The 12,251-nt window shown below is 48.6% G+C and overlaps 1 protein-coding gene across 1 annotated transcript in view; it reads left to right on the top strand.

The window, feature by feature from the left end:
* The first annotated feature begins 2,435 nt into the window (after positions 1–2,435).
* Positions 2,436–12,251, top strand: part of WNT5B (Wnt family member 5B) — a 73,493-nt gene continuing 63,677 nt past the window's right edge. Inside the window, exon 1 of the mRNA XM_067307120.1 lies at positions 2,436–2,475. Coding sequence (XP_067163221.1) covers positions 2,470–2,475 — 6 coding nt within the window. The 5' untranslated portion in view covers positions 2,436–2,469. The remainder of the gene's footprint in view (positions 2,476–12,251) is intronic.

Genomic DNA, 12,251 nt, shown 5'->3' with positions numbered 1-12,251 from the left:
CTCTGCCCTCTGCCTGCTCTTTCCCCCAGCTTTAACCCCAATTCAAGGCAGTATCTTGGGGTTCGAACCAGTGCCAGCCCCAGGAGGACTCTCTTGGCATTGTATCAGACACAAAGATGAGGACCTCAGGCCTACTAGCCTGTTGTGGCCAGATGTCCCTTGTTGCACCAAAAGTGGAAAAGCATGTTACTTAGCAGGCCAAGCAATTTGTTACCAAGCCTCAGTTCTGAGATGCTCCCCCTCACACCTCCAGGTCCCTGAAAGAGGACCCTAGTGTCCACTAGTTCCCCCAAAGAGGACCCTGCACCTGCTCTCTGAAGCCTGAATATGCAAGTTAAAAGTTCAACAGACAAGAAGGGAACAACGTCCCATCTCATAAAACAGCTTTACCTTGGAGCAAGGAAAGCTGGCATCTAACATTAACAACTGCAGCCAGTTGCAATTTCAAGACTGCATTTCCCCTCTAATTAGTTGGTATTTGCTACACCAACTATTATCTTTCTAGTTATATACCTCTGAGGACAATGGTTCCTTATTTCCTACCACAAATACTGGGTTACTATTAACCTCCAGCTGCCCCTCCTCTATCCCCCATTCACATTAAAAGAAAGTATCATTAATGACTACAGCGATGGGAAACATGGGAACAGGCAGTCATAAATTAAGACACTCAGAGCCTTCAATTATTTGTACTGTGTATCCTCTATTCAAACACTTACCTGCTTCTTGAAAAATGCTCACATGAGTATTTCCACTCTGAACATGAACAAACACTCGAAGCTATTTGAAAGCAGACACTAGTGTATGGGTGCATGCCTCGAACTTCACTGGCTAAGTCAGAAGTTGGTGTAAATCTGAGTAATTCCAGTGGGCCAAACACCTCCCTTTTGGTATTAACCTGCATGTGGATGTGTATGGGTTGGCGCAGCAAGGAGCTGGGTCTGGCTGCTCCTTGCCCTTTGCACCAGGCTCCAGGGCTCCTGCTGCACCGAGACTTTGGATTCCTGACACCGTGGGGCCCGGAGATGGGGACCCAACATAACAAGCGCAAATCCTGGCTTAGCTCAGGGCTGCAGGGCTGCCACCAAGCTCAGAGGCTGGGCCTACGAATCCTGCCTTTATGTGCTGACATGCACAGTGATCCCCAGGGCTAGACACTGTTCTCAGTTACACCAACATACACTTGCAGTGATCCTGCTAATGCCCATGCAGCTACTCCCTACTTCTGCCAGGAAAAGTGAGAACAGGATCTGGCCATGGATCTGCAAAGTTTTATGGGAGGAGATGACGGGGAGAGGCTGTGAACCCCAGTATGATCCTGATGTTGTAGGCAATGGATAGACTTGCCTGTTGAGAGCCAGCCCCATAATGAGCTCCATGAGAGCGGCACGCTGCCTGCTACGCAGAGCGTCACCGGGGCCTTTTCAGTGGTGTTCCTGAACCGGGCTTGGCCTCGTTCTCCCCATCTCTCCAAACCGCCGCTGCCTGCGCAGGCCGACCCCGGGAGACAGGCGCCAAAACCCCCCGCTCGCAGTTTAGAGTAGAGAGGCTGAAGCAGCAGGTCACCAGGTCAAAACCCTTCCCGGGGGGAGAGCCAGAAACCGGAGCGCCGATGCCGGAGGGGCTCACGCTTCCTGCACATCAGCGCCCGGCCCGGGGGGGCCTGTACAGACGGGGCGTCCGCAGGCACCCGCTGCAAGAAACGCGCTTCACGGCGGGAGGGAGCGCGTGGGGACCGCCCCCTCCCCGGCGAGGGGCCCGGCGGAGGGCAGCGGGGGCTCCCCACGAGCTGGCCAAATCCCTCTGCGGGCAGCCGGGGCCGGACGGCAGGAGCCCGCGGAGCCGCGGGCTGCCCCGCCGGGGGCCCCCGGTCACGCAAGGCCGCGGCTCCCGCCCCGCCGCCGCCCGAGAGCGCCGCCGCGGAGGCCCCCGACGGCAGCGCGCCGCCCCCGGCCGCGCCGGGGCGCCGGGACGTGGCGGGCGGAGGCGGCCGGGCCCCGCGCCGGGCCCGCCGGGCCCCAGCGGCACCGGCGAGGGGGGCGGCGGTGCCCGCGGCGGGGCGGGCGCAGGGCGCGGGGGGCGGGCGCGGGGCGGGCGGAGGCGGGGCGGAGGCGGCCGGAGCCCCCGGGATCCGCCGGCACCTCCCGGGCCCGGCACTCGCCGCCGCCAACTTCGGCCGGGAGCCGCCGCGGGGGCCGCCGGTGCCGGAGCCCAGCGCGGCCGCGGCGACGGCGAGGGCAGCGCCGGGAGCCCCCCCCCAACCCCCCCGACACCACCCTTCCGCCGCCCCGCGCCCCTCTCGCTGCCGGCGGGGTCTGGGCGCGGCGACGGCGCCGCGGCCCCCGGGGCAGGTGCGTCCCCTCGCGGTCTCCGGCCGCCGCGGCGCCGCGGCGAGGGGCGCGGGGCCCCGTGCCCGCCGCGGGCACCGGCTCACCTGCCGCCGCCGCGGGGGGACACGGCGCCCGGGAGATGCAGGTAGGAGGCGGCCCCGGCCCGCGGCGGGAGGGAGGGCGGTGTTTCGCCGGCGCGGCTCGGCCGTCCCGGGGGCCGGACGTCGGCCCCGGCGGCCCGGTGAGGGGCGGGAAGCGGCGCCGCCGCGGAGACGCGGGCGCCCCCCGCCCGCGACGGGCCGCCGGCCGGGGCAGGGCAGCGCCGGGATGCGGCGACCCGCGGCCGGGGGGCGTCCAGGGGGCCGGCGGCGGCGCTGGGGCGTCAGGACCCCCGGCTGAGCCCCGCCGCGCCAAATGGCGGCGCCCGCCCGTCGCCGCGGCCCCTGGGCGGCGCGGGCAGCGCGGCCGTCGGGGCAGGGGGAGACACGGGGCCGGCCCGGCCCGCGGTGGTCTAGGGCGGGGGACGGGCCCTGTGCTGGCAGGAGGGACCCCTGTGGGCCAGGCCGGCGTCGCTCTGGGAAAAAGGCGTTATTCCGAGGTGACAGGCACCACTTTGGCTGAACCGACGTGTCTGCGGCACGAGGCGCCTTGCTTTGGCCCAACGGACGCCCCTCCACACGTGCCCCTGCCTCCCTCGGTGTGCGGCGCTGGCCGCGTCCCTCTCGGGCGCGAGCGTGGACCCATGTGCTGTCCCCAGAGTCCCCTGCCCGTGCCGACATCTCTGCCCGCGTGGCCGTGCGGCGTGGGAGAGCCCGGTCTCACGGCACCCGTGCGTGACGCCCCGGCGATGTCTGTAACAACCGCGCTGTCTTGTGCAACTCTTTTTCTTTCTGGGAAGTAGGGGTGCAACGTTTCCCTTGATGGTATGGGCAAAAGAACTTCCCCAAACAGATTTTGATGTGCTGTGATGTGCTTTGTTGCCTCATGTTTGTCATAATTTTTCTGAGCCACGGATGAGCATCACTATCTGTCTGTCTATTTATCTTTTACCAGGCTCTTAATGCTTTCTTACATGCGCTTCCTAGCAGGTATTCATCGATACCCTTGCTCTACAGTCTGCAAAATTGTTCGTCGGTTCTTTGCGACAGAACAGTGCCATTTCTCGCACGTGTACCAGCGTTCATGTTCTCACTTTGTTTTCTTCCCCCAAAAGACCGCTTTTGGCTTTTCTAGCCAAAAGCTGTGGTCCATGCACGTTGCACTTCTCGCGCGCACCTGCAGGTCTCTGTGCTGCTGCTCCCTGGTACAATCTGCTCTATCGTGCTTCCCAGCACGCAGAGACTTCCTTTTGCACTGGTGCCTGCTCTTCCCTGTACACATTGAGTGCTCTTTCCTACTGTCCTTTGTATGTGCTTCTGTGTCCGCACAGCCTCAGACACGCGCGCATTAATGGCTACGCAGAATGCGCCTTTACTGTGCACTCTTCTTTGTGCACCCGTTCGCTTTGCTCTATCTGCTGCATGCCTGCGTGTGTGTCACTGACATCTTTCCCACACATCTCTACAGGTGGTGGTTGTGCGGGGGGGGCACCACAGCTCACGCTTACGCCTGTCACTCGTTGCCCTTCGTTCCTGCATTTACTTGTGCGCGTTGACACACTATCTGCTTGTATTGATGGTGGCAGTTTTATCCTGCAGGCACGTGTCTATCTGCTGTCACGTGCACAGATACTGTTTTAAAAGGGGAATGAAATTTGATGCATGCTCATCTTCCTCAACGAGAAAGAAGTGAACTTTCTCAAAGTTTACGGGAGAGAGAGACTCCTTTTAAACCACTGTCCTATTCATGGATGCATGGATTTATATGAGGTGAAGGTTGGGCACTGAAGGAATTTCTTTACACCAAACTTCCAGTATATGGAATAAGTTACCACGGGTGGCAGCAAAGCTAGCGTAAGTAGTCATTTTTTGTCCTTCTTCTTTAAAGAAATTAGCCAACTATATGAAGGGAAAAGCATGAGGTTCAACTGCCAATTCAGGGTAGGAGGCAGAGTTGGACAGGCAAGCTGGCCTCTTTCCAGCTGTGGATTTCCTGTGCTCCCAGGCTCCATCTCTTACTTGTCTTTCTATGCCCAGGAGTGTTAAGGAGAGATTCCTCCCTTTTGGAAATAAGTCCCTCCCTACCTTATTTACTGACTTTAATATTAATACACCTTCCCTCTTGGTAGCTTAAGCAGTCCCTGTGTCCTTTCCACTGTTCCATTGTATAAAACTAAAATGTCCTTGCATGTGTTACTAAAGTCAGTTTAGAGAACATTAAAGCTGAAAATATTGAAGCCAGCTCCAAGCAGAGAGAAATCTTCTCTCTCAGCCTCTTCCCTGTCAGTCTCCAAGAACAACATCAGAACATTTGAAAGAGCTGGGTCTAAAAAGTTGAGTTTTCCTATTCTTTTTAGATACTAAGGTGCATCCCACTTGTATTTTCAAGACTTTTTCCACAATCAAAGACCAGAAAAATAGCTTTTCAAAGGAAAACTCACATTCCCATATAATTACAAGTCTCCAGAAGCTTGGGCTCTTAGCAAGGGGTCAAATATTGCAAAATTTTTAAAAATAAATAAGTTGGCAAATCTCAGTGCAATCACCTTTGATGCTATTTGTTCTTTTCTCTGGACCGGTAGGCCTCTGTGTTTCTAGACTGCTTCAGATGTTGAGTCTTTTGTACTAAAGTTGTTGGGTTTGAGTTTCAAGGAGCACAGGGAAAACAGTCTTTTTAGAAAACTGCATGATTGCTCATTTAAATGAATATAAATTTTTTCTATTCATAAGATCTTTTTTCTAATGACTGATCAAAAGTTCAAGTAAAAACCATTTCATCATTTCAAAATTATTTGGGCACATACACAGTAAGTGTTTCAGAGAGACTTTTAAACACAGTACTTTTAAAATCAGGATGCAGATAGTCAAGGCATGTTGTCATTTAAGGCAGTGCAGTCTGTGATTTGCTTCCATTTTTTACAGAGAAAGGCATGTAAGCTTGTTGGGAAGAGGACTACAGACTTCACTGAAAGTGAAGGCAGTGCAGAGAAGAGTCACAGGAATTGCTCCTGGACTGGAAAAATCCCTTCTAATGGGAGATTTAGGGAACATGGATCTATGTTACATTTCACAAAGAAAATTAAGAGGTAGCTTGATGTGATATCTAAGTGCTTTCAGCAGTAGAAAGTATCTGGTAGTTAGCATTTTAATTCAAGTAGAGAAATGCATAACGGAACTCTGTGGCTGGGCATTTAAGCTATATACATTCACATTAGAAATAGGCAACATTTTTAACAGCAGGGTGATTAACCATTGGAACAAACTACCAAAGGAAACGGTGGCTTCTCCAGCTCCTAAAATCTTCAAATAAAGACTGAATGTCTTTTTGGAAAATATGCTTTACTCAAACATGAGTTACTGGGCTCACTGCAGAGATAACTGGATGAAATTGTACGTACAGAATTACAGAAGAGACCAGACCGTGTGATCCGCTGCCCCCTTCCAAGCTTTGGCTTATGAATTTGTAAAGCTTACGCAAATCTTTCTCTGCTATAAGTGAGGTAGAGCAACAGGGTCGTTGAAAGCAGATTGTCGCTTTTCAGCACAGCTGTTCCACAAAGTAGGGTTGCTCTCATGTACCTTATAATTACACAGGCTTTCTCTGCAAAAGCACTTTGCAAGCTGAGACTGATGTACATTGCAGGCTATTCATATGTAGGGATCCTTCACTTGTCCTTGGAAGCTGTAAAACATGCAATGAAGTTTGATGGCTTGCAGTGAGACTGCAGACAGAAGAGGAAAAGAGCGCTGTATCCCCTTGAGTCCTCAGGGCTTGGAAGACTCCCGTTAGAATTTGGCTGAGATTGCAAGACTTCAACTTCTTGTTCTTTCAATAAGTGTCACAAGCGATTGCTAAACCTCTGCTTTTACTCCTTTTTTCCTCAGAAAGGTAGCTTGGCAGGGCCCTGAATGGCCATACCAACACTGTCCCCTCCTTGGTTCTCTGTGGGTTTCCTTTGGCAACTTTCCTTTGTGCATAGTCCCAGTTTTCCCTAAGTACCTTGCTCAGGACTGAGGCTCTCCTCAGACTGCAGTTTTATGCACACTTCTCCAAATGGCTTTCCCACCTTCCAGGGACACTGTAGCACAGAGATGTTTGAATGAATGACGGGGAAAAAATGTCCACGCAGTCAGGCTCTCCCACACCTGCTCACCTCAGAAGATCCTATTCTGAAATGCCCTAGTCTGTGGTTACAGCCCCCCAGCAGTTTTGTTGGGGGAGGGGGTCCCCCTGGCAAGGCAGATGGTGAGAGCTGTGTGAACCCCATCTCTTCCCCTTGGTATGTATGTTTACCTGTCTAAATTTAACTCCCCGGTCAGCTTCATCCATCCTAAGCTGACCTGTTCTCTTGTGGCTAAGCTGTGGGTCTGGCTCATGCTGCAGCGTTTCCTGGCTGCTTTGGGCTCGTGGTTTGCTGCTCATTCCCTCTCTCCAGCAAACGCCGGTTCTTTCGAGGCCCTGGGCAAGCCAATTTTCCCTGCTCTTAGGTTTTACTTCTAAATCCGGTTGTGTGAAAAGGGACTTAACAGCCCTCAGGACTGGAGGGTCCCTTGTTCTCTCATCTCCTCTTGCTCTTTCCTGCTCTGATTACTTACTGTGCAGTGGGCTTCAGGAAATCTCCGGGTGGCCTGTTATAGTCCACAGCAGCTTGTTCTCGCTGTGATTGTTCCCAAATGGAGACCAGGCACCCTGAAGAGCTCGGGGCAATCTCTAAAGGGACGGTGCTTCTTTCAGCCCCCATTAGGACCCCTGAGGTAGGGTTGGTAGGTGCTCCTTGACATGCACGTCTTCCTTATTTCACTTTGTTCGGAACTGGGTTTCCCTGAGTTTCCTGTAGTTTGTTTGTTTGGGAACTTACTGATATGCACCTCAGCTTCAAAGGAATTAAAGAGAGGGAGAAGCAGAGAAGAGGAAGAGTTCATATTTCTGTTGGGCTGAACAGAACGAATTTCCTTTAACATGGAGTAGGAATTTGGTGCAGTAAATATGGCCCAACCTGGCAGCCTTATTCATCTAAATAAAAAAGGCAGGATCAAATTATTAGTGTCCTGCATAACCCTGCGAGAGACCCCTAATTGATCTCTGCTTTTCTGGCCATGCCTGGTTGTCATGTACTTAATGCTGTGGTCTACCACATGAGAGAAATGGTTTGAATCCTGGCCTCATCTGTCACTCTTTGAGCTAACCCGGTGGCCTTGTATTTAATACTCTTGTATTCAGAGGAGAGGTAATAAAGGCCAAGGTTTTCAGCAATGACTAGTGATTTGGAGTATCCAACTTGAAACACTGTCAAAGGTCTCGATTTTTTCCAAGGTTCAGCTATTTCTGACAATTGGGCAGTCTTGGGTAGTCTGGAATTGATTACCCAAAAAGACTAGTCAGTTTTGAAAATCTTCATCTAAGGATCTGGCATGGAATTAGAAAAAACAAAATTAGAGAGAACAATGCACTATGTAAGTCTTTAACAGAAATACTCCAATGTAGTAAATCTTCCTGGAGTGATAATCAAGTTCATAGCCAGACAATATTGCAGGCAGAGATTTGAAAAAGGTTTAGTTTAATTTTTGCTGCTGTCTAACTCATAAAGAAAGTCTTGAAGGGCATGATAGTTTTTCTTTTAGGGAAAGAGAAGGAGAGTGGCTTCTTATATTTATATATATGTATGTATCTCTGAAGTTTTAAGTCTTAGCTTATTTGAAGGGCTTGGGAAAAATACAAGTTTACAATAAACTCTCACATCTTAACTGGAGATCAAGGAGACTGAAGTGGTTGCGTGGATGTGTTGTTTTTTCAGAATGATTTTAGTCATTAAGGGTAGAGGGTTAACAAAAATCATACCAATACTAGTATTTCAGGGGTCTCCCTAAACTTATCTTCCTTTTCCAGTTGTTCTGTGTTCAGTTCCTTGGCTGTTTTGGTATCATGGTTTCACTGACTCCTGAAATATTGTGGCAGCTCTGTTGTGTACAAGTTTGAGTTCTAAAGCAAATTACATAAAAATATCCCATGTTGAGCTATTAAAACCTTTCTGACCTTTGTTATACATCAAAGAATGGTGAGAGAAACACATAAGCCCAAATATGCCTTCATTGATAGAACGTTTTTCAAAAAATATCATTTTGTGACTGTTAGGTTCATTAGTCTCTGAGGTATGTTCCTAAGTACTCCAAAGTTGTCTCTCATCATAAAAATTTGATACTGTACAAAAGAAAGTGAAGTTTCATTTTTTCCTCTTCTTCTTACAGATAGAGCAACTCTAGGGTTTTCCTTATTATATTCTGCAGCCCAGATTTGTTATAATCACTATAGTTATTGGACATGGCAGAATTTCAGGGTTTTGTTTAGTAAATATTTTGCCATTATCATTTCTGTGTCACAGTGGGGATGTTTGAAATTTCCTGTGGCTGTCATCACTTTCGATCCTGCCCAGCTTTGGATCCTGAAAACTTAACTGGAGTTTTATGGTTCTGTATTGAGATGATGCAGCTATTCATGGGGTAGCCATTACTCTACATGTTGTAGTGGAAGCTTCTGTTTTTGAGCCTAAATGTCAGTTCTTGCTCAAGTGCATAATGTGTACAAAACAGATTTCTCTCTGATATCTGCAGTCTTATGTGTGATTGCAGGTGTTATTTCACCTGTGGAGATTTCACAGTCTGCCTACAGGTAGAGTGGAGTTAGTGCTCACATGAATTATGACCAATTACCTGTCACATTTTTCCCCCACCCATTTTTATAACTATCCCCCATTTTCACCTATTCTTAACAAGCTGTTTGGGAGTTTTGCCAAACTGCAAAATGAACTTCTATTAATTTTTTATCAATAGCAAGAAAGTTTTCAGCAGGGTAAGTTTGGTAAGTACAGCACTGTTTATGTTCAGTTTTTACTGTAGCTGCATACTCCGTCAGCATCTCTGCTATTTTCCAAGGACTCTGCACAATCCTGAAAGACTAGAGAGCTGGTTGTCTTCTCCAAAGTATTCTAAGATGTAGTTCTGTATTTCTGCATAACTAGGGTTGCACTTCAATAGCATAAAAACTCATTGCACATAACAATCCAGGGTTTTCTCCAAAAGGCATGTAAAGCATCTGTATTTTCTAAGAAAATGGTGTCAGTTAGGTCCAACTGACTTACCAGGAACAATCTACTCCAATCAATCTCTGTCAATTTGACTGTTTTCCTAAGATCTTCTCTATACTAGAGCTGTGCCAGCACAGTTCTCCAGTGTAGCACTTTTCTGCCCGTGTAGTTGTGACACCTTGACAGAAAACATGAATGAAATCAGCAAAAGTTCCTTCTGCTGGCACAGAAGAACACACTGGGAAGATCCCAGTCAGCAAAACAGTGTTAACTGGGGTGTTGGGAGGCATGTGAATTTTTTATTCCGTGAACTAACATAGTTACATGATCTAAACTTGATAGTCTATACCAGGACCTCGTGTAGATGCAGGTAACACTTTTAAGTCAAGCATAAAAACGAGCTAAAAGCAATAGAAAAAGTGGCTATATTTAGATAGGGTTGAATTAGTTTGTGCTAGTTAAGCCTAACTATGGCTCTCTTATCTGTGGACAAAGCTCAGTTAGGAACTGTATTTTAAATACCTAAGGATAAGGCTCTGTCAGTTCCTTGCCACTTTTGGTAGACCTATGTGAGATCTGAGTTGGCGAACTTGTTGGCAAACAAGGAGAATCCCGAGCCGTGCAGCTTGAAGGTGGCCAGCTGCCGCTCACGGTTACAGCATGCCTCTGAGCCATGGTGAACGTCTTTGCCTGTCACCTGTATGAATTCTTGCATTTCCATGATGTAACAGGGAAGATTATCCTCCTGTTTCCCAGCTTGTCCAGTACCTCGTTATTCCTCTTGGTAAAAGAGGCTGCAATCTGCAGAGAGCCCAAAAGCTCTGTCCATAGCCAGAAAAGGATCATCTAGCGGACCTGTGTGCAAGAGCACGTGTGTGTGCCTGCCTCTAGGGTATGCTGGAGGGATGGGGGAGGCTGGGGGAGGAGGATACGGTCCCGTGGAAATCGTGGCTCATTCGCATCATTGGGACAGGCATGAGAGTGCTGTAGAGGGGACATAGCTTTCTAAACTCAGCCCAGGATTGAAAGAGCTCGAAAGTGACACCCGTTCCCAAGTTATGAACCGTGATCCAGAAGGTCCGTCAACATTGAAGGCACTGGTCTGCTGTAAAAAGCTAAGTAGCTTCCACAAAGTCCTCTCCTGGTTTGGGTCTCAGGCGGATGTTGCTCTGCTGAGTCACTGTTGTCACCGAAATCTCGACCTAACTAAATTTAATCTTTCCCTTCAGCTCCTCTGCCCAAATGGGCAGGAGCCTTTTGCTCTTAATGTTAAATTCCTCACTTGATCCTGTCACTCTTTTCTTCGTAGTGCCTTCTCTCAATATATCTCAGCATTGTTCTGAGCAGATCTTCCAGACTATCTTGCTGGCTTGTAATTTGAGGTCCTGAGTCTTCAGCCCTTGTAAATTGACCTGCTGTGCAGTTTTTATGCTGTGCAGACTTGCGTGATCAGAGCGATTGTCCAGCTTGTCAGAAGCAGCAGACAGTAGTGGTGCAGTTGCCTTTTCAGCCTAACTTTGTAACCCTGTGTCTGTGATACACAGCTTTCTCTCTTTGCTCCCCTTTCTGCAGTAAAATCTGGTTGGGTATTTCTGCACAGGACAGAAATTGCTTCTAGTTGTATATCTGCCTAAAGGCATCTTTAGAAATTTTGTGGATTCCTAGAGTTTGAGTGAGGCTTTTGTTTGTGTCATTCTGCAAAGAAGTAATGTTAAATACGTTAACAAGTTATTAGAGGTAACTTTGTGTTTCCTGAGTCCAATTTGCTTTTTCCTTTTCAAGGTTTTGCGAAGCAGACCTTTGGAAAGTGATCTGTAGTCTAGTGTGCTGAATAAGAGATGCTGCCTTGGAGAGCATATCTGGGAGTATCCTCAAACTCTACCCCTCATGTGTGTGCAGAACTGGATTTCTCTTTGTCCAGTACTCATCTGAAATGATGACCTTTTCCTCTAAATTAAAATCTGTAATTGCTCTGTAATATTTCACAGAGTATAATATTTCTGGATAGGTCTGGGTGAAAGCATCCCAGTTCCTGGACTTTATAAAGACTCTCCGGTTCCTGGTGTGTCCCCAGTGTGGACGTGCCCACTGGGGACATTGATATACTTGAAGCAAATGCCAAGTCCCCAAACAGCAAAACAGGCATGGAGCTGATAAAATAAAAAGGCTTTCATTAGAAAACATGGGTTGGTCTAAATTGAAATTTTCTGAAGAAAACATATTTTTCCATAGTGGCATTTCAAAACTTAATTATTTCTGTTTCCAACTGATATTTAGACTTAAATGTCACTGTATGTTGAAACCTTAACCTGAAACAAGAGTTTAAATTTCAGGTCAACGTACTGAAATATCTTGTTTTGGATCAATGTTTCGAGAGTTTTGTTTCTATCAAGAATATCTTGTTTTTTCCCCCACATTTTCAAATCAAAAGTGTTTGGAATTGTTCATGGCATGAAATAGTATAATATTTTGACCTTTCATCCTTATTTGGAATGAGGCAAATGCTGAAATCTCAGACCTTCTTGGGGAACAGAGATTCCATTCTCTGACCAGATCCACAAAAGTATATTTCCACTGGTTTTGCTGGCTGGCTACTCCAATACTTTGTGTGTGATGACTTGTAATTCGCTGCAGATTGAATCTGTGGCATGTCCACATGGCTGGTCTGGAGAGGCTGAGGGCAGTTAATCTTTCTTACTCTGTGTTGTGCTTTCAGATTAATATCCAGATTTCTTTCCCAA

Source organism: Apteryx mantelli, chromosome 1, assembly GCF_036417845.1.
Source record: "Apteryx mantelli isolate bAptMan1 chromosome 1, bAptMan1.hap1, whole genome shotgun sequence".
Lineage (NCBI taxonomy): Eukaryota > Metazoa > Chordata > Aves > Apterygiformes > Apterygidae > Apteryx > Apteryx mantelli.
Note: the sequence above shows the minus strand (reverse complement) of the source record. Positions and strands in the feature narration are given on the sequence as shown.